This window comes from Vigna umbellata, chromosome 8, assembly GCF_029865625.1.
Source record: "Vigna umbellata cultivar VRB3 chromosome 8, Vumbellata_1.0, whole genome shotgun sequence".
NCBI classification, from domain to species: Eukaryota; Viridiplantae; Streptophyta; class Magnoliopsida; order Fabales; family Fabaceae; genus Vigna; species Vigna umbellata.
The window spans coordinates 42,979,455-43,002,200 of NC_142172.1; the positions used below are offsets into that span (position 1 = coordinate 42,979,455).

At 27.3% G+C, this 22,746-nt stretch overlaps 1 protein-coding gene across 1 annotated transcript; it reads left to right on the plus strand.

Annotated features, from left to right (window-relative positions):
• The first annotated feature begins 19,434 nt into the window (after positions 1–19,434).
• LOC124832468 (Integrase-type DNA-binding superfamily protein) lies at positions 19,435–21,123 on the plus strand. Its single transcript, XM_047306677.2, has one exon. It carries the CDS (start codon positions 19,885–19,887, stop codon positions 20,494–20,496), a length of 612 nt encoding a protein of 203 aa, XP_047162633.1. The 5' UTR covers positions 19,435–19,884; the 3' UTR covers positions 20,497–21,123.
• The last annotated feature ends 1,623 nt before the right edge of the window (positions 21,124–22,746 follow it).

Below are 22,746 nucleotides of genomic sequence, written 5' to 3' on the forward strand. Positions count from 1 at the left end.
ACCATACCCCAGAGAAGACACCCCTCTCCTCGGGAAGGCTCCGCCTTTGTAGTGCGCAGTGATATGATTGCTGTGATGTTATCTCATATCCCGGTTTAGATACGTACCGTGGTACAAAAATTTGCAAGTGGTGCTTGAAGAAAATAAAGTAAAAGTAGATTGAAATGGTAAAAAAGGTATGAAACTAAAAAAGAAGAAGAAAAGTAGCATTTCAAACAGCTTTCGAGTATTTATCACCTCCACTGCAGAAAGGGGAACATCAGCCACAAGTTGAGCAACTGCACCAGCTCCCCCTAGTCTACTCATGCTCAGGACCTGTTTCAAAATATCAATAAAATTAAATGATATGAAAAGGACAGAAGGTTTATTAATCTGCTTTCTTTAGATGATTGGTAAAAAGAAATTATGTTATGCAGATTAAAAGAATCTGGTAGACATCTCTTGTTTTGCAGTGTTGTTTGGTAGGATTAAAAGAAATTATGTTATGCAGATTAAAAGAATCGGTAGGATTTTGGGTTTGGGGATGGGATCGATTTCAGTGTTGTTTGGTTTGTTTGGGGGTTTAGGTTACTTTGCATTTGGGAAAGAAACTAAGGGTATTATCACAACCAATTTGGGTCCTGGGGTGATTAGTTTTTTGGTTCAGTTAGGGCTTTGTATCAATTTGTTTTTCACTTTTCCGATTATGATGAATCCTGTGAATGAGGTGATGGAGAGAAGATTCTCTGGAGTTTTGAAAGTGGAAAGGAAAGGGTGAAACTTTGAAGATGGAAAGACATATGGAGTGTGACAGTAGGCAATGGCGTGAGTGAGTGTTGGACTGCATCAGCATCAGAGAGAACAGCCCATAAAGAATAAAGTTGAGTCCGGTGTTGCCAATGGGGGAGGAAGCAGAGGGGGAGAGAGGAGAAGATCTGGATCTAGTCAAAACATCACCACGTCATAAAGGTTGCCATGTCATAATTTCTCAAATTAAATAAAAATTCCACGTAATAAAAATTCCACGTAACTATGCAACACGTCAGCACCAACTAACGCCGTTTGTTACAATTTAACGGTTAGGGTAAAATGTATTCATTTTTACAAAAAATATGACCCAATTGAGACAGAAAAAAACTTGAGGACCCAACTGAGATTTTCATACAAACTTGAGGACCAACGGAGGGTTTAAACCTAAAGGTTACGATAAAGGATAATATATTTTGAGACATAAATTTTTTCCATTTATTTGATATTATCTTTTTTTTTATTTTCTTTAATTTTGAAAAAATATAAAAATTTACTCATTTATACCCATTTTACCTGAAAATTTATCAACATACCATTAATCTATGATAAACTATTACACGGGTTGGGTATTCATAAATTTTTAATTTAACTTTTGAACCCAACCATTAAAATCTGCTTTTACTATATTTTATTCATTATAACCCGAATTTGAATGAAACCGAACCCTACACTAATTTTATCTTTTAGTTTTGTCAATTTCGGGCGGCTGTAAATATTTTGTTCAACCCTATATACTCTATCACAAATAGTAAATATCTTGAAAGGAACACACCCTTTATGTGATGACATAGAAATTATAAAAGAATATGACAATTTTGTTATTCAAGACAATTTTAATAAGAATAATAAAAGTCAACTGTCATTTTAAATTAATTGTAATATCATTCTATATTATCATTTTTTTTATGTGTTTTAATTTGTGAAGACAAACAATCAAGATGGTCCATCAAAATAACATTCAAATCATCTAATTAAAAGAAAAAATAAATAACAGAAACTCAAATGAAAAATTTAAAATTATGAGTACTTAATAAACAAAAATATTTATTAAGATCTCAAATAAATATGCCTAAATATTTTGAAAAACCTTTTGAAAACCTTAAATAAACCTTTTGAAAAAGTTGATTAGCCAAAATGAGAGTACACACTATATGATCAAGAAGCCGTTGAAATAACTAATTCAAATATACAATTTTAGATTTAAGTTTACAAATGAAAATTAAATAGTTAGAAGAAAAATTAGTAAATATGATAAATCAAAGTTTTCAATAAAAATTAATCATTAAAACATAAACACCAGAAAAATCACACTATATATATATATATATACACACACACACACTTGTAAAGACTTCACTTCATGCATAATAGCTTGAAGAAACAAAGCCCAATGAGCACAGTGCTCTTTGCATTGCCATAACATGTGGATCCATGAAAAGTGCAAATCTGATCCAATAGCAATAAAGTAAGAAAAGCGAGAGAAAGTATTAGCCATAGAAAATATTGAGAAACATATCATAACTTATTAAATGCGAGACAAATTTGGACAAATATATTTAATGTGAGGATATTCTCTTTGAACATACGGTTGGTTTATAAACAAGACGAAATCTAAATAACTTCTAAGTAGTTTTATCTAAACATAATTAACTTTAAGTTGACCATAGGTTCCGAATTAGTTATAGAATACAGATTATAGGTATTGAAGATGCAGCAGGAATCATGGGGATCAAAACTCAAAGCATAAAAGAATTCAGAACCATATATTAAAAATTCTATTTAAAACATCATAGTAGCTATAAATGAGGATACAATATTGTGCTGTTATTGAAAACGCATGTCTCTCTTAGCCTAAAATGCATGCATTGCTTACCCTAATCCGTAAATTCAAACACCATCTTTTGGATCTCTAATTTAAAACAATAGAAGGAATCCTCTCCCGCGAATACCTACTGTAATAATTCTTTTTCTGCATTATCTAAATGTACTGTATAGCGTGTTTTTAGGCCTTAATCGTATCAACTAGGCCCATGCTGGAAATCATTGTCTTTTTCCCTACGTCACATTCTTACACTAGACACACACTTCTCAACGTGAATACTGTTGCATATAGAGATTTTAATTTCCGTCTTTAATCATTTTGATATTTTTTAGCTACATTAATCACATTGAACTTTGATAACCATGTTAGGTTGTTTTAAACTGTTTCAGTTGTTTTACTGTCTCTTTTACACACAGAAAAATGTTGTCGTTAATCTTTCTTGGTTTTCCTACTCCTTCTAATTTCTAATGCCCCGTTGATTAAAAAATGAGTATATTAATTAAATCATTCAGCAGAAGAACTCTTTTTTGTATGTTTGATTGAGTTGTACAAATAACAGAAAAAGATCCATGTTTGTAATCATTCACGTTGGTGGGTTTTTAGTAATCATGATTTATTATATTTAGAACAACAGATACCCTCCACAGTGATGGTACTACAAAACCGTGATAGACAGACTTAAGATTTGGAGAAAACGGTGTTGTTACATTGAACATGTTCCAATTCTAACTATTCATATAATTTAAATATTTTACCCACCACATGGTTCCAGCAAAATTAGTACATGTAGTATCAGAGCAAAATGTGACTTTACACCAACAACGTACCCTGTGCTTCCTTTTAGCATCACACGCGGACATACAGCATGTTGAAAGAAAACATAAGACAAAGCATTCCACAAGGTAGACCAGAAACCTCGAATAAAAATAGTTTAGCTTTGAGAAGTTCAGTCATAGAGTAGTACATCAGAATCTGAAAGTGAGAAAAGAAGCAGTATTTAAGAGTATTTTTCTTATCTTTTTCATGAGAATCAAACTTTGAAAGATACTGACTACGGTTACAGTCTTACAGATAGACAAAACTTTATGGTTCATGAGATAGTCTTAGTTGTAATAATTGTTTTGAAAAGCACTATGACATGACCCAAAAAAAGAAAGAAATGCACAAAGAAAAGAATGATGTTAAAGACCGTGACAAGGACGATTATTTCCTTATTGGTTGTGCCAAAGGAAGCATCATTTTATGGTTGAAGATGTGAGGTACTGTAACCAGTGTTTGGATTTTATGACTCCCAACTATAATTTTTATGCTTGCTTTTTTGGAACTTAGCTAACTTCATATTCATACTATTTGTAAGATAAGTCATTTATTGGTGGCATAAGCTCTATTTTTTTCTTTTGAAGATAAGGACGTTATTTATTTTGAAAGGTTGTCATTGCTTCTCTACTTGCTTCTGTTTTTTTTGTCATTTGGTCATTGGGTTGTACTTATGTATTACTCCTATTTGTTTATTATCATCTTCTATATCTAATATGATTATGTATTTCTTGTATTTTTTATCAAGATTTAATTGTTTCATTGTTACGATATGATATTTTAACTTATTTATCCTAATAAAATGATTTATAACTGTGACATGTAATGTGATAAGAAGAGGAAGATAAGAAAAAAAAAAGTATTTAATAAATGTATATGAAATGAAAATATATATCTATTTATATCCTTAAAGAATATTACACAGCAAAACTTTCTTGTAAAAGTATATAACAGATTTTCAATTATGTATAATGGATTATAATAAAAATATTTTATCAAAATGTTTGCATGAAAATGAGAAGGATGTAATATAATCGATTATATCACAAATATTTTATTAATATTTATGCTAATTTTGAATTTAAATAATTAATTATGACCTTTTGTTATAATAGTTAATGATTATTTTAAATAGTAAATAAATTTATTTTATTTTTACTTTCCTTCTTTTAAATTAAATAACTTTTTCTTCTTCTTCTCTCACTCCTTGTCATGTTATCTAATAAAAAAATAGATAATTTTATTATAAAAGAAAAATAATTTTTAAGTTGTTGAAATATAAGAAATATAGCATGATCGTATGATAGAAAAATGTGTAATATTATTTTTAAAATTATTGAAAGTAATGTGTTTTATTCTTGATGTCCTAATGCATTCTGTCGAGATTATCAAATCATATTTTTGTCGAAGAATTTTTTTATGTCTGTAAATTTGATTATTCTAAAACACATTATTTTAATAAAATGATTATATATTTATGATATAGTATAAATTTATTAGAGTCGACATAATTATAATTGCGAAGAGTTTGTATATCATTTTAAAAATACCGTCTTATTATATGTATAACTAGTTAATTTAAATCCTAAATTTTTGTACTGATTCAATTTGACTCATACATATTAACTAATTATGAGTTAAGTTAAAAATACATAAATTTAATTTAGTTCACTTTGTGATAGGTTAAAAATTATTGTAATCTGGTTAGATTCACTTTATATTAATGGATTAACTAATTTAGGATGTGTTTTCTTATAAAGATATACGCAAACATATTTTATTCTAATTTATTTTATATATTTATTGTAGTATAATCATATAAATTGATTTTACTTATTTATTTTTAATAATATAATTAGAGTGTTTACATATCTCATTAAACAAACATTATTATAGAAAAATAAAATATTAACCTATATAATTGAAAAATAAAAAAATTTAAATATTTAAATTATTCATATATTATTAATAACATTATAATATTTGAAAATATTAAATTATTAACTTACATAATTAAAAATAATAAATAATTATAATAAAAAATTACGTAGAAATGATAAAAAATTATTATTAATAATTATGGTTCAATCCACTTCAAACATCACTTGAATTCGTTTAATCTATAGATTAATTATGTCAAGTTAAATTTGATTTATATTTTAAAAAATGATTTTTTTCTAAGTACTTAAACTTTTGATTAGAGTTGTGCACGTATTCAACCCATTTTAAGACCTCTACTGTTATCATGTTAAGACACTTAATAATCTCAATAAACAAGCATGACATTACGGGTTGGATGTGACACATGTTACAGATTTGGGATTGTAAGATTTGGATAAAACTTGTAGCATGTAATATTTGCAGACATTTATTACTCCTAAATGAATTGGGTGTGACTATTAAACTATTCGTTTTGCGGTTAAAAAATATAAAAAATATTAATTTTTATTTTTTAAATTAAAGTTAATTAAAATTAAAATTAATTTATATTTTATTGGATTAAATTTAATTAAAATTAATTTTTAATTTATATTTAATTTACTTTATATTATATATATATATATATATATATATATATATATATTTTGTAATTTTATTAAAAAATGTATAAAATATATTTTTTTAATTTTTTGCGGATATCCATGGGTATCCTTAGATTTTAAAATACCTACGAGTATTTTCTAAACAAGTACCCATGCGGGTAGCGAGCGAGTTACAGATTGAATTTTTTTTTTGTAGATCGAATTGTGAATAGACACTGTCTGTGTTCGACCCCAACCACTGCCATTTCCAATACATATACATATGCAACTAAGAAAACTTCCCATGATTCACATTTGATACACTGATGACATAGTTAATAAGAGATATATTTGTATAGCAAAGTTTTTCATTATTATGAGTTGAAGTTGGTTTGTTTATTTATTAAAAGAATATTATACCTTAAGGAAAATAATAATAAATATTCTTTAGTTTATAATTAAGTTTTGAATATAATGAGTTTTAAAAATAATTTAAAAGTTTAAAATTTAATATGTTTATAAAAATACAAAATAGTAAACTTTGTAAAATTATAAAAGATAAAAAAATTATAAAAATAAACTAAATTCCCTAAAAGTATAAAAGATGTGAAAAAAGTATATAAATATACTTACTAAAAATATAAATTAGTGTTTGAATGTAATGCGAATTATTATACTCGTTTAATCAATACATTGATAAACTCATTTAATGTGTTATTAGATTCCTCTAATTAGTATACAAACACATTCGTATTATTAGACTCGTCTAATATATGGACAAACTTGTGATATGTATATTGCAAGACTCACTTAATCATAAAGTATATATAGTTGTCTAATGTGTATTAATATATTTATTTAATATGTGTATGAATAGACTAATCTAATGCATATTGTTATACTTGATAAACTCGTCTATGTTACCAAACTTGTTTGATTAGTATATGAACATATTTATCTAATGAGTATTTCGTAACATCCCATAATGAGAGCATTACATTTAAGGTAACATCCCATAATCTCACATTATATATATATATATATATATATATATATATATATATATATATATATATATATATGTTTTAAACTCAGATTTTAACTACAAACTCATAAATATAACTCGAATTCTTCTAATTTATTCTTCTATCTCTTTCTTCATTGGCACTGAATCAGACGACATTCCTTCATATGCTCCCGTATAACGAATTATACGATCATCGCACATACACAAACACAAACAAGTAGGGTGAGCTAACATGCAACAAATCATTTATAAAACATGCATAATTACTTTGATACACTCAACAAACATCATATAATAATTATGTCAGACACCCTCATACCATCATACAACAATCGCACCATAGATACTCATCCCATCATATCACAATTCTTAATAGACACCCATCCCACAATACCCCATAAACACTCATCCCACAGTACTCAATAGACACTCATTCCACAATACCCAATAGACATTCATCCCACAATACCCAATAGACACTCATTCGGATGATACGTTGATGAGCGGTCACGGGAGGTTATGCACTTGTGATGACTTCTACTTCTTCTTACAAATACACTTCCAAAATACTCCCTACCATCCACAAGGTTAGTCCTCAACACTATGTCCAAAACCGGCACATAGACCAGGACCTCCTGCCCCTCTCACCACATAATTCATCATTCTCTACTTGAAACTGAATGATTATTAGAGTATCAAGATAACCTCCAACAACAAGACTCTCAACATCAACATATACACTAATACCATATCATTACAGAATCTCTCCACAAGACTCATGTCATGTTCATATTCATCAACTCATACCATGCTCAAATTCATAATTCCATATCTACCACAATAACATGAATTCATCAGAAATTTTTATTCCAACAAGATATATTGCACAATAATTTAACAGTAGATAATCTGTTCAACAAGATTTAAGTTAAAAATTGTAGACTTCCAGGAAAGAGAGGTGCGTCACAATGGACAACTTAAATACCAAGTCTTTCCTTAGCCAAAGTGTTCCTCAACTAGTTTTAACAAATTTCTTATTTACAGATTCAAAACAAAACATATAATATTAACACATAAATTCAATATAGATAAATATATAACAAGCACATATGTTTTTCATTAACAGTATTCACACAAAATTTCAAAACATGAATAGTAATAAAACAATACTAAATCATAATATAAGAGCTTAGAAAAGTTAGCTCCCCTACCTCTATTCCAGACTTAATCTCTTGCTCAGAATTTGTTTCCCCGAAAACCCTCAAGAACCTCTACTTTTCTTGCAACTAAAAATTTCTTCCTAACTCTTTCTTCTCTATTTCTCAAGATTTCTCACTTGATTTTTCCTCTCTTTTGTGCAGAATAATCTCCCCTCTCATGGCTATTTATAGTCCAAAAATTTTACTATTTAACAATTTTTTAATATTTTTTATTATTTTAATATTATTTTATTATATTAATATTTTAATCAGCACTTGACATATCTGATCCCTCAATAATGACTTGAAACGTGGAGTGCTTATCCACTATCACTATTTTAATTTTTTTTTAAACAAAAAGGTAGAAAAGAGTTTGAACTCATGTTCTTGAAATCACCACAATTTTTTACCATTTAAGCTACCAAAATTTCTTATTTAGCTTTCCACATTTTATTTTTAGATAAACTTATTAATTATATTTTTCATTCACAAAGAAATTTATTACTACTAATAATAAAATTGTTACTATTAAGGTAAATATTTTTCATAGGTCTTACATATTTTTATACCTATGTAATGTTTTTTTGTTATTTTTATATTGAACATACTCGTCTAATGTGTATGATAAGATTCATTTGTAAATATGCAAACTTATCTAATGTTTATTATGTTTGTCTAATTTGTGTGTCAAAAAAATTTCTGTGCACATGTGGTACAATAATAAATATAAAATAAAAAATAGATTAAAAATGTCAAAATGTTTAAAAAACTAATCTTGAGACACCTGTTAATAAAATAAAAGAAATAGTAAAATAAATTTGCTAGTATTTCATTTTCTTTTATTATTTTCTTATATTAATAGAACTAAAACAACTTTCGAGTGTAACAATAAATACATATAAAAATTAAAATAAAATAAATAGATAAAAAATAAAATAACTTTTATGCTGTGACAACAAAATAAAATATATAATAAGATAAATTTGCTAATATCCTCTTTTATTATATTATAATAGATAACAGACTAATATATGCTTTTTTTATATTATAATAAATTAGTATCTTCTTTTCTATTATAATAGATGGAAACAAGATATTATGTGAATTATTTTTATTAATTATTATTATTTTCATATTTATATATAAATTACGTAATTTTATAATTAAGAACCACAATACAATTTTCATCTTATTTTAATAAATATAAATATATTAAAATAAAATAAAATAAAATAAAATAAAATAAAATAAGACTATAAAGTAACCCTAAAAAAATACACTTATTCATATTTGTGAATTTGAGTTTAATATTGTCCAACAAGAACACAGAAGAAACGCTGACATTGAAGACGAGGAAATGGCTTTATACAATACATGTTTGTTTTGAATCTTTCTTTTAGCAAATAACATGGCAGGCACAGATATCTTTTTTTGTGTGCCTTTATTAGTTCAAGGGAAGTGTGTTTTTATTCCAAATCAATAATTTATCAAACTATTTATTACTTTTTCTACAGTATTAGATTGAATGTAACTGCGTTGACTGCCTTTGGATCACAAATATTTCCTACAATCTACATGTTGCATTCACAGTATTCAAATCGAAACATCACTTAATATTAATGTTTGAGGGACAAAAATGAAATATAAAATATATGAGGTAAAGTAGAGAAATATATTTGTTGTAATATTTAAAATAAAAATAGAAAAGAAGAAGAATGTAGATGGTTGGAGTGGTGGACCAATATTTGGTGGCTAAATGAATTTCGCATCCACTTGGGTGAGTGAGTCAGTGCCACACACTATTAACAGAAATGATTGGTTGGATAAATTAGATTTACTCCACTCTCCATATCTCTTTTTACTATTTTATACTGTCTATGTTTCAAAAGCAAAACATCAACTCAGAAAAATAAATTAAATAAAATAAAAACAGTACAAACTTGTAATTGGTGGATATTTTTTGATACGGACAAAACAACGTCAGTGCTCATTGGTTGGAACGCAATACTCTTGTGCTAACTTACCTTTTGGCTTTTCATATTTTCAGCCATTCAATTCTCATTTTCTTTTAGTATATGTTTTTTTTTCTGATTCTCACAATTAAAAAGAAATATTTATAAGTATATTTGTACTAGTTTGATATATTTATTTATTTATTATTAAAATAATTTTAAACATTTAATCACACATACAAAATATATATAATTTAGTATGCGAAGATGTATTAAAAATCTCATATTCACTAATACAATTTTCTTTTTAACAGAAAGATTATTAGTGTGGGATTTAATTTCTGATTTTATATAAATAATACAAAGAGTATGCTAATGTTAACAATTTAATATAGAAGAGGAAGGAAATACAAAAAATATACGAAAAGGGTAAACTCTCGAAGATATGATTCAATTACTTTATGCGAGGTCGCAGGTTGCCTGATTTTGCTTGACCTGAACATTGTTTTCTTTTGCTACTTTCTTGGGGGTGGCCCTCCATCTTAACCTAAATGGTGTTAAATGGCCATTCGTGATCTCCCACGTGAAGAGGGTGTGGGTAAGGGGACACTACCAAAGGGGAAATAAGATATGTTGTACGATTACCACACCTACATTCATTTCTACACATAATTCTCATATATTTAATCATCTTAATTTTGAGTTATCATATCAATAAGCTAGTATAATATACTGGTGGCATGCAATTTATGTTGATTAAATGTTATTTTAACAATGTAAGAACAAATGTTGATTAAAAAGTGTTTCTCCCTTCTCCCCTTGAAACAGAGAAAGTTTTAATATGATTGTTTTTTTTATTATAATTTAAAAATGTAACTGTTTATAATTTAGATTTTGCGCACACCCCGAAGAAAGGTTTTTTTTTTTTTTTATATTATTTGTTGTTGATAATGATGTGATGCAAAGTGAAAACTAGGGGTGAAACCAGAAATGCAAAGATGTTAGCGACAAGGGATAATCCAAAAGGGAATGGGAGTGTACTGGGTGTGGACCAGGGAGGCAAAACTCAGTAACCAATTGCAGAAGCTCTAAATGATCGCAAAATGTACAGTGCAGATCTTTTATGATTTTACCACACACCCAACAAAAGAGAGAAAAAAAAAAGTTATATTCCCAAAGATATTTTGCTTTTGCGTTTCCTAACAACGGTATAACAGTGATGTGATGATTGGCCTTTAAATAATTTAAGATTAATGAACTTGTTTAGGATTCCTTAATGGTCTTTTCACTGTTTATCCATTTATAGTTAATGGTCTTTGTCTGTCCTTAATTAGTGATCTTTTCATTGACTACGAAAATACGTGGATGAGCACTTTCATTTTATGCTAAAATATTTTAAGAATTTATTAATTTAACATAATTGATGCATATTAAACAATACACGTGTATCTACTCTTTCGAAATTAAACAATACATACTAGTATGTAGGGGTGGACAAACTGCACTATAAATCTATTACAATTAACTATAAAATAGTTTTAAAAAACTGAACTGCACTAGAAAATAGTTCAAAAAAACTGAACTAAACTATTTTTTAGTTCAGTTAACTACAAAACAATTCAGTTAACTACAATGCACATTTTTCTAATAAATAAATGTAGTTTTGCACTAGTACAACTATCAATGCCTAATTATCGATAGAGTTAAAAGAATTAGTTCAATTTGATTTTTTTTTAATAATTACAAACAAATAAATTAATATTCAATAACATCATATCATTTAAAAAAATTAAATTATAAATCTATATAATTAGAATTAGTAAATAATTATAATAAAAAATTTAAAAAATTTAATGAAATATTATTGGTACTATTTTATCATATTATTAAAATTAAATTAATAACTATAATTATTTATCATTACTATTTATTATTAATTTAAAAATATAAAATGTCTAAAATTTGATTCTCATATTAAATATAGTTTAATTTAATAATATAAATTTGTTTATATATTATTTTATATAGATTAAAAACTTAATCTCTAAAAAATATTTCTGTTTATCTGTGTTTTGCGTTATTCGAAATATTTTTAATTTTGACAATTATCTAGTTTAATATAAAAACTCTCATCTTTCTTCTCTTTTCACCTTTTTCTGAATTCTCATATATATATATATAATATTATATTTTATAATTTACATAAGTACTTTTATCTTTTTATTTTTACAATTATAGTTAATTTTATTAAGTTATAAAAATAATTACCAATTTTTGAAATATAATTACAATATAATAAAATTTAGTTTTTTTTAAAATATATAATTATTTTAGTATAAATTTAATAATATCATTTTATTTTAATAATTATTATAATAATAGTTAACTTTTTAAGAGACTTGAAAAAGAAAATTTATTTATTTATCTATATTAATAAATTTTGAAATCTAATAAATTTTTACGTACATATACCGATCTTGCTTATATATTAATAATATTGAATATTTATAATATAGAGAAAATACTAATACACACAAAATAGAAAAATATATATATATAATTGTATTATATTTTATAATTATTTTCTCATACACACTTTTATCTTTTCATTTTACAAATATATTTAGTTTTATTAATTTAAAAAATAATGACCAATTTATAATCACAATTTAATAAAATTTAGTTCTTTTAAAATATATAATGAATTTTAGTATGAATTTAATAATATTATTTTATTTTAATAATTATTATATTAACTTTTTAAAGAACTTTAAAAACAATTATTTATTTATTTATCCATACTATATATATATATATATATATATAGTTTTATTAATTTACAAAATAATTATCTATTCATAATTACAATTTAATAAAATTTAGTTCTTTTAAAATATATAATGAATTTTAGTATGAATTTAATAATATTATTTTATTTTAATAATTATTATATTAACTTTTTAAAGAACTTTAAAAATAGTTATTTATTTATTTATTCATATTATATATATATATATATATATATATTTAGTTTTATTAATTTACAAAATAATTATCGACTCATAATTATAATTTAATAAAATTTAGTTCTTTTAAAATATATAATGAATTTTAGTATGAATTTAATGATATTATTTTATTTTAATAATTATTATATTAACTTTTTATATAATTTAAAAACAGTTATTTATTTATTTATCTATATTATATATATATATATATATATATATATATATATATAATTTTATTAATTTACAAAATAATTATTGATTTATAATTTCAATTTAATAGAATTTAGTTCTTTTAAAATATTTAATGAATTTTAGTATAAATTTAATAATATTATTTTATTATAATAATTATTATAGTTAATTTTATAAAGTCAGTTATTTATTTATTTGTCCATATTATATATATATATATATATATATATATATATATATATATATATATATATATATATATATAATCTAAAAGATAATTCAATGTTTATTTATTTTGAAGAAAAAAAACGAAACAGCATAGTTTAGAGTTTAAAACAGTTAACTATACTCTTAATAGAAAAAGTTTAGTTTTTTTAAACTGCACCAAAAAACAGTATAATTCAGTTTTTATAAAAACAGTTCAGTTTTTATAGTACAAAATAGTATAGATTATTTATAATTTACTGTACCTAAATTAATTATGCCCAGCCTTACTAGTATACATTATTTACATTGTAAGAAAAAAAAATTATTATTTACGGCAAAAATCCATAGATAACTCATAAAACCTCTAAATAATATAACTTTACCTACAAATCATCCATAAAAACAAATTGTAGGTAAATTGATGGCAATACAAATTACTTATAGATTTATTCGTAAATTAGTTTCGTGGTTTATTTCTACAGTACTTTCCACGTGTTTGAGGATCTGTTCTTCAACAAGTAGGACGCCTCTCAGGCTACCAGATTTCTTTCATTCATTTCCATCCTTCGCCACTTTTGTCATTGTCATTCCCAACCATCTCAACACAAGTTTGGGTAAAGAATCCTTGAATTTGATGGTCTCTCAATCCATAAGAGGAGCGCACAATGGAGGCTGAGGTTTGAAGAAGAGGACCATGAAGCATGCATATTGGAGGCTGGGGTTCCAATGAAAGGTGTGAATAAGTGATTTTGGAGTGAGAGATTGATTTTGAGGGTGTGTGTGAGTGAGTGATTGTAAAGATTTGAGCAAGTGTGAGAATGAAAATTGACGTGTAAATAACCCTTGATTTTTATTTTTAATATTTAATCAATTTTAAATTCGTATATAAATTAATAGGTTTTTTTTTCATTTATATACAGATATCTTATATCATTACTTATAAATTATGACATACACATAATTAAGTTTGGGTTTAATATATAACTTTATGTTTTAATTGTTCCAAATAATAAAACTCATATTTTAAAACATTAAGTCCGGGCTATATCTCATAATAAGAATAAAGTTAATAGAAGTGAAAAAACAGACATTTAATCATAGTTATTTATTAAATAGTCTCTTTATTTGTTTGAAAGTAAAAAAAAATGTGTGATTAGTTGTGATACATTTACCAAATCACGCATGAAATAATATATAAAAAAAGAAAAAAATATTATTATTATTTTATTTATCAGTATATTTTTACTATAACATATTATTTTCTTAATGTATAGTCATTGCTTGGAGAGATGTTATTTTATAATTCAAACGATTTCGAAAAGGTAGAAACAGTTTTAAAAAATTAATAAAAAATGTTCTTAAAATATTTAAGTCATAACTAAAAGTTTAGGTTTGTTTCCAATTAAGTATCATATATCTGTTTAAAACAATGATTTAATCACTTATGGTCATAAATATTGATATTTTTCTAAGATTTGTTCTTCTTAACTAATCAAATAGAAATAACATTTAGAAAAATATTAAAATTAAAAAATATATAATAAAAAATTGAGATTAATTGTACAAAATTTTTAATTTCTAATAGTCTATAAAATAATTATAATTGGTCAAGCTAAATTGATGGATTAAAAACAATCAAAAAATCCCTATTTTGTAAAAAAAAAACATTTATCAATTAAATAAAGTAACCAAATTAAGCATAAATGAATCAAAATCTTAAATTAGGATTCTCAAGGAAGCTGTAATGCAACCCTTGTACAATAAATTAGCCATGGACTCTAAAAATATAAAAGAGAAAATTACAATACTAATCATTAATACAGAAAGAGTAAATAGAAATTGCAGGAACTGTAAGCCTTCCTTCTTTGGGTTCGTCATTGTTCTCTTCTAGAAAGTCAAAGAAAAATTCTTCAAAGAAAATAAATCTAAAAGAGGTTTAAAAACATTAAGATCTATACATAAGCTGAAAACAAGTACCTGGACCTCATTTTTATATTCAAATTGACTTTGTTAATATTCACCACAATTGCACTACATTAAAATGTGTTAACCTTCTCAACATTAGTGCAATATGAGCATGGTGGTTTTTCACAAGATTGTGCAATATATACTAACTTAATAATATAAATTTAAATCTAAGGTTTTGAAAAATAATGATAAGAAAAATTTTATGAGTCTTCTAACATATGAATAATATGCAATATAAAAAGTTGCCACGGCAAAATTCATGTTCTATACAAGAAAAAGGACAAGAGATTAAGGTTGTATGAGAAATGAGAAAAAAAAAAAAGAAGACAAATACTAGACAATACTTTAATTACTGCAGACCCTATCATAAGAAATAAAATATCGCTATTAAGAATGAAAAGTATGTTCTCGTGTTACCTATAAAATGACAGGGAGAACAATACAGCGATGGAAACTGAGAATAGACTAGAAAAATCAATAATTAGTAGCAATAATTTTTCTTTTTCTTATATGAAAAAAAAAAATTAGAAAATGAATAGAGGAAACACTGTATAGAAATTAACTATATAACACTTTATCAATGACATCTATCTGAATAACTAATAAGATGAATGTTTTTCTTAGAAAACTCAAACTAACCAACAAAACCAGATAGGACTTTTGTAGGAGAAAGTTAACTGACAGTTATAAATTATTGTTTTAAAATATAATAGTTTAGAGATGCTTAAAGAAGCATTATCCAAAAACTGTTTTTCACATAAGCATTTTGATCCTGAAGCATTATCTCAAGCACACTATAAACACATTTCCAACTTAATGAGACTACCCAATCACGTTAAGACAACTCAGTTTACTTCTCTCCACTCATACTAATGTATATATAATAGAAGATTTCCCCACTCTCATCTACATAATCTCTCACTATTCCATGCCTCGTCTACTTGAGGGATGAAGGCAATCCACAATATATCATCACCATTGTTTATTGCTTGACACTATTGTTATAGTTAATTGTCTTTCGTTATATGAATTCTTTTTTGGAAGTGAAATTGACAACATTTCAATAATAATTGACAAATAGTTTTAGTAGTTGTACTCAATAAATTAAAAAAAATAAAAATAAAAGTAGAACAAATAAAATAAATGTGAATGTTTACATATATCTTTAAAAATAAAGAGATTAGTCAAAATAAGATTTATTTAATATTTGAAAAATTATATATTAGTAAAAGAAACAGGTAAAATGCATAAATTAAATAATAGAACACATTAAATAGAAACAAATGAGTTGTTCTTTGTTATAGAACACATACTCTATTGTATACACATAAAAAAGAAAAGCTAATAATTGCCTCCTCTTATAAATATTTCAGTATCAAGTGAGTTGAGAGAGTTAATTTTTTTTTTCTTCAATATTGAAAAAGAACAAATGAGACTAAATATAATGAGTTTGTGTCTAGCTTCCTTCTTTTCTTTAGAAACAAAAAGAGAACACGAGTGAGAGATGAGTACAATTTGTGAAAAACTAAAAAGAATATATATTAAAAGAAATAAAAATATTTTAATAAATATTTTTATTCTTTATTATATTTGATTTTATGTTTTATTATTTATTAACATTAAATGTTATGTTTTATAAAAGAAATAAAAAATATACTTAGATTAATTTTTATCAATTTCCAATATATACTACACATAGTTTACAATTTTTTAAAAAGTTTAAAAATTCCTAATATATATATACATATAATATAAAAAAAAAATTGGGCCATGGCATCCCCAGCCACTGGTTTATAGGGTATAAATCCTAATTACTCACGTGATTCTAATGACTTCTTAATAATTTTCATTTTTCATAATATTGATATTTGATTTTCACTATTAATGATATTCTTATATCTTCATGATGTAAAAGAAACTTGCATTTGACTATTTTAATATTAAGGGTCATTTTTTTAATTTTCAAAATAAAGGCACTACTAATAGTTATAGATATGTATATTTTTTTTTGTTTTTACTTTTTCCTTTTTCCTTCAACTACGCATTGGGTTGCATCTTTGGCATGGAAAGCATGAGCAAGTGTGTTATTCATTGTCGGAATTCGAATAAAGATATTTCTCCTTTTTCATTTCTTTACTTTCTAACTGGCTCCAGAATTCAAAGGCAATTTCTTCTTCGAACTCTCAATTGAACTTCTAGTGATCCATATTTCCTTTTCCATCAATCAATGATGGGAACGCCAATATGGATTGAATTCAGTTTTCTCAGAATATGTCCTAAGGAAATTAAATCATAAATTAATACACTATTTCATAGATGATTCTTATCTGTGGTCATTCATCAAAGAATTAGGCCAAACTTAAATTTCAATCATTAGGTTTATTTCTTTCAATTTGTTGCCTTGCTCGACTTCTTCGAGATGAATAATAAAAGAAATTCTAGGAAATAAAGTTACGATGATTATATATGTGACCAAAGACAAATGATGTTCTAACTTTAAAAAGAGGTTCTGATTAAAAAACCTTTAGTTGACATATTTATATTTATTATGTTGACGAAGGTTAATGTGCTATTATGTTAATAATTTAAACCTTTATACATTTTGTTTATTTTATTGGTTTTTTAAAAGCAGAATTTCATGTCTGTGGAGATGCATATATAATGAGTCCAATCATATCAATTGTGACATAAACTTGGACATAATATGACCGTGTATGCATTACTGTAGGTAAAATTATATTCATTATTGCTTACAATTGTGAAAATATTATACCGTACGTATTTTGGCATATATATATATAATCTTTACATTAATATGGGTTATCTTACAAAAATTACACGCATTCTCCTCAAAAAACAATACATACACACACACACACACTTATTACTTATTTATTATACAGTAGTTATTAACGTTTTCTATTACTATTAAATCGAATTTATCCTTTGTCCACGTTCTCATTAAAAAATTATTTGAAAAAACAACTATGTATAAATTTAAAATTTAGCATTTAGTATATAATAGTTTGTGAGTATATGCAAGAGAATAAGTTAAATTAAATATGTATTCATTTTTCAAATTCAGTTTTTAAATTTGATGAGAAAGTCTAAAGCAGGTGGATGTTACATAGGGAGTGAGTGAGATATATCTGACAACTTTATGTGATGTTATTGCAGTAACATTCATTTGTCAAGGTAATACAATTCCAGTTTCTCTGGGTTGGCTAATATTTCCGAAAATAATATATTTCTTATCTTTTATTTTATTTTATTTTTGCAGTTGTGATTAACAAATATCTTTGCCTAGCATGCTCATCATTCATAATACACTTAAACAAGTGTATATACATACGAATGTGTACACTCTCTTAATATTTAAAAACATATAGTACTTTACTAACATATTAAAATATGTTTTATAAAAATCAAATGCAACATGTGAACATATTTCTGTAAAATAACTTAGTGAATATTAAAAATCATGAGTATATTTGTTTTAGAAAGAACCTATTAAAAAAATGTATCTTTGAAGTGTAGTTTGCCAAGGCCGAAATTGTAAGTTGATAAAATTTTATGAAAAATATAAATACATGCCTAGAGGCTATGGTCAAAACAAGCTTTTAAATAGCTGACAGCTAAAGTGTTTGATTGATAGTTAAAAAAAACTTGACATCAATAGTTTTCGTATTTGAATAGGCTGACGTTGTTAGGGTAGAAAAAATCAAACTAAGAAGCATTAAGTATGATAAAATAGTAATTAAAAAGCGATAAACACAGAAGAGAAGGATGATTGAGTGTGTGAGATAGATGGTGAAAGTAAAGAGAGGGGGAGAAAAGGTTGTGAGACTCGTATAGCAGTACACAAAATGTGGTCATTAAAATTTATTAGTCATAAAGAGAGACCCCATCCCCATGTGTAGAAAAAAAAAGGTGAAATCCATGATCCCCTACGATCGACCAGCAATTAAACAGCTAGAATTAATTTGTTGCTGCCAATTGTGTGCCTAATACGTGTTCATAGTGTGGCCACCTCACTCCCAACGTATCCTACCAAAACCCGTATACACCACCACGCTACTTCCCCACGCTTTATCTAATTCCCTTTTATTATTACACCACTATTTTTTATTAACCCCCCAATCCAGAAAAAAAAAACAACCTTTGCTTTCAGGTTTTGTTCCAACTCACTGTCTCACCTCTCTAACCCTTAATTATTACCAACGACCACGCACCACATCCACTTTCATCAATTTCCTTAATCTCCACATAACATCAGCAGCAAACAACCACAGCACAACCAACCAGCTAGTTCCTTCTATGTGCCTGTCTACAACAACAACTACTCCTACTACTAATTCTACTAATTCTACTAATTCTACATGGATGGCAACCCTTTTGGAAACGTTCCACCACCACCAATACAAGTCCCTGATAACTTTCCTCACTCATCCTCCTCTTCGCCAACCCCAACCACGTCCTCTCCGTCTCCCACTCCTTCCGCCGGCTTCCGCTACAGGGGGACGCGCTCCCGTAGCGGTAAGTGGGTGTCGGAGATAAGGGAGCCACGTAAAACCACGCGCATTTGGCTGGGGACTTACCCGGCACCGGACATGGCTGCGGCGGCCTATGATGTCGCGGCTCTCGCGTTGAAGGGACCCGACACGCCCCTTAACTTCCCCAATTCCATACTCTCGTACCCGATTCCCGCGTCATTGTCTGCCACCGATATTCAAGCCGCGGCTGCGGCAGCAGCGCAGGCTAGGCTCGTGAGGGCGCCGCAGGAGAGTGGGCAGGCGGTAAACCCTGATATTGGACAGGAGTCGGAGAGGCGTGATGAGTACTATGATGAGGATGAGTTGTTGAACATGCCGAATTTGCTTGATGACATGGCCAGGGGAATGCAGGTTAGTCCCCCTAGGATCAGTTCCTTTTCTTCTGATGATTCGCCTGGCAATTCCGATGCAGATAACCTTTGGAGTTATACCCTCTGATCATTGATTTCTTGCTGTTTGTATAAGTAAGGTAATTTGTTTTTGTGTTTGTTTGAGGTTGTGAGACCGTACGGATCAACCTACGCAAGTTGTTCCAGATTACAAGTAATGTTATAAGTTTCCGTCTTAAGTATGTTGAATATTCAAGATAATGGCTCTGACAGGATTATGAGGATATTTGTTGTCTCCTACAAAAGAAAAATGCTTGAGTGTGTGTGGGTGTTTGTGTCAGCGTCTGTGTTTCGGTTTGCCCTCTTTGTTGGTTGAAGGTGATTTTGGTTTTGAAGGCTGCTGCTGGGAAAGTTGCGTTGAGGTGTATATGGAATGGGATACAAGGTCAAGGAATGAGATAAGATTACTCTCACCATTGCTGGGTTTGGTGAGAGATGCCACAAATTTTAGGGAATGGTTTATGTGATCCGTTGTTTTGTTAGATCCGTAGTTCCGTACGGTGTAATCAGTTGGGGGAGGCTAGCTAGAAGGATTCTACTTTTGATCATGGGTCTTTCTTTCTCCTTAGTAATACATAGACGATTCTACACATGTGTGGGTGTGTTGCCCTTTTGAGGTACTTTTGCGGCAGATTTGTATTCATTGAATAAAAACTATTTCTGGAAGTTTGTAGAAGCTTCAGGATCTCTGGTATGTATGTATTTAAGCTCTACTAGAGAATGATATATATAGTATATGACAAATAGCTGGTGTATCCATTCTCTTATTCTATGCGTCTGGAACTAAAGTTAGAGTGCAAACAATGTTTCTTCTAATCATAACTTTCTTAATATTCAAACATAAATGGCAGTCTCAACATTTAAACATGAGAGTTGTTGTGCTAGCAAGAGAAATGTAAGGGTTTTGGAAAAATTCTCCCAAAAGTTAAATAAGTTCGGATACACTAGGGAGAAATACATTAAGAAAGAGTTTTAGGACGGTTATTACTTGTCGGATCAACATTTTGAACACAGAAAAGATGAAAGGAAGAGTTTCTAAAAACTTCAAAACCCTTGAGTTTTCGAGGGTAAGAAAGAATTTATGTTTAAATAGGTATCATGGAAATGATTAATTTCAAAGTAACACGTCTCTCTTTGATGTTTTGCAATTAGATTAGAAGAACCAATGAATATCTTCTTTTTCATTCAGTAGAGTGACATCAAGAAAGATTTTCTTGGTATTAAATATCGATACCGATCTATTTCTGGAGATTGTTTCAGGTGTGTGTTGGTGGAACAAGATATTTCGGAACTCTTTATGTCCATCAAGTTCATGTCGGTAGCCTTATTATATAGATATTTATAGTATATACATGTTTATGGTTTGGATAAGTAGCATTCAATCCCTAAATGATTCTGAGTTCACCGAAATCTTTACCAATGACCAGACAAATTATAAGAAAAAAAACAGTGATACATCAACAACGGTTGAGAAATGACAATCACTCCTTTTCATTTGGTTATGTTATGGATCTCGTATCATCAACATCTGACCTCTACCATGTGCACAACTAGAATGATTTTCTTGAATTAGAACAAGGTTTATAAATGCCGTTGAAATTGGAACATGGATCAAGATAGAACGCTCTGGTCTATGATAGACATTTACCTTTTGGAGGCCTTCCCTTGTCAATCTTTGCCGACATGATGCAAAGTTTGTGCCGACGGTTATGACAGAATGTTAATATATTGATGATCTGACCAAGGCGCCTCTATTTGAACAGTGACTTTTTTCCTTTGCAAGTGTCGTATTAACCAAACAAAAATATTTGATTACGATATTGTATTTTAATTTGTCTTACTATCCAAAAGAAAACATTGAATGATATAAGGACGAAATGTCAGTACAAAATTTACAACAATGCTTGCTTCAGTGAGAAGAAAATGTCCTCCCTGTGATATGTATCAGTGTACTTTGTTGATCAGGTTAATAGATGATGATCCAACAAAATTATCTACTTTTACCTTGAAACTTTGAAGAAGGTTGATCTTATATGCCAGTGTTTGACGAGATTAATTAATTTGATTCACTTTATTTTTCTTATTTTCCTCCACCCTAGATCTTGTATGACAACATAAGTAGAGAATGCTAGTTTTGGATTTATAATTATGTTTTTTTGTGCGTGGGAAGTTTCTAGAATTGAGATGTGTAAAAATGAAATGACGATCAATTATGCATCAGACACCAAGATAAATAAGAAGAAAAGAAAAGAGAATATTAGGTCAAAAATATGGCATCTCATTATGATATATAGCAGTC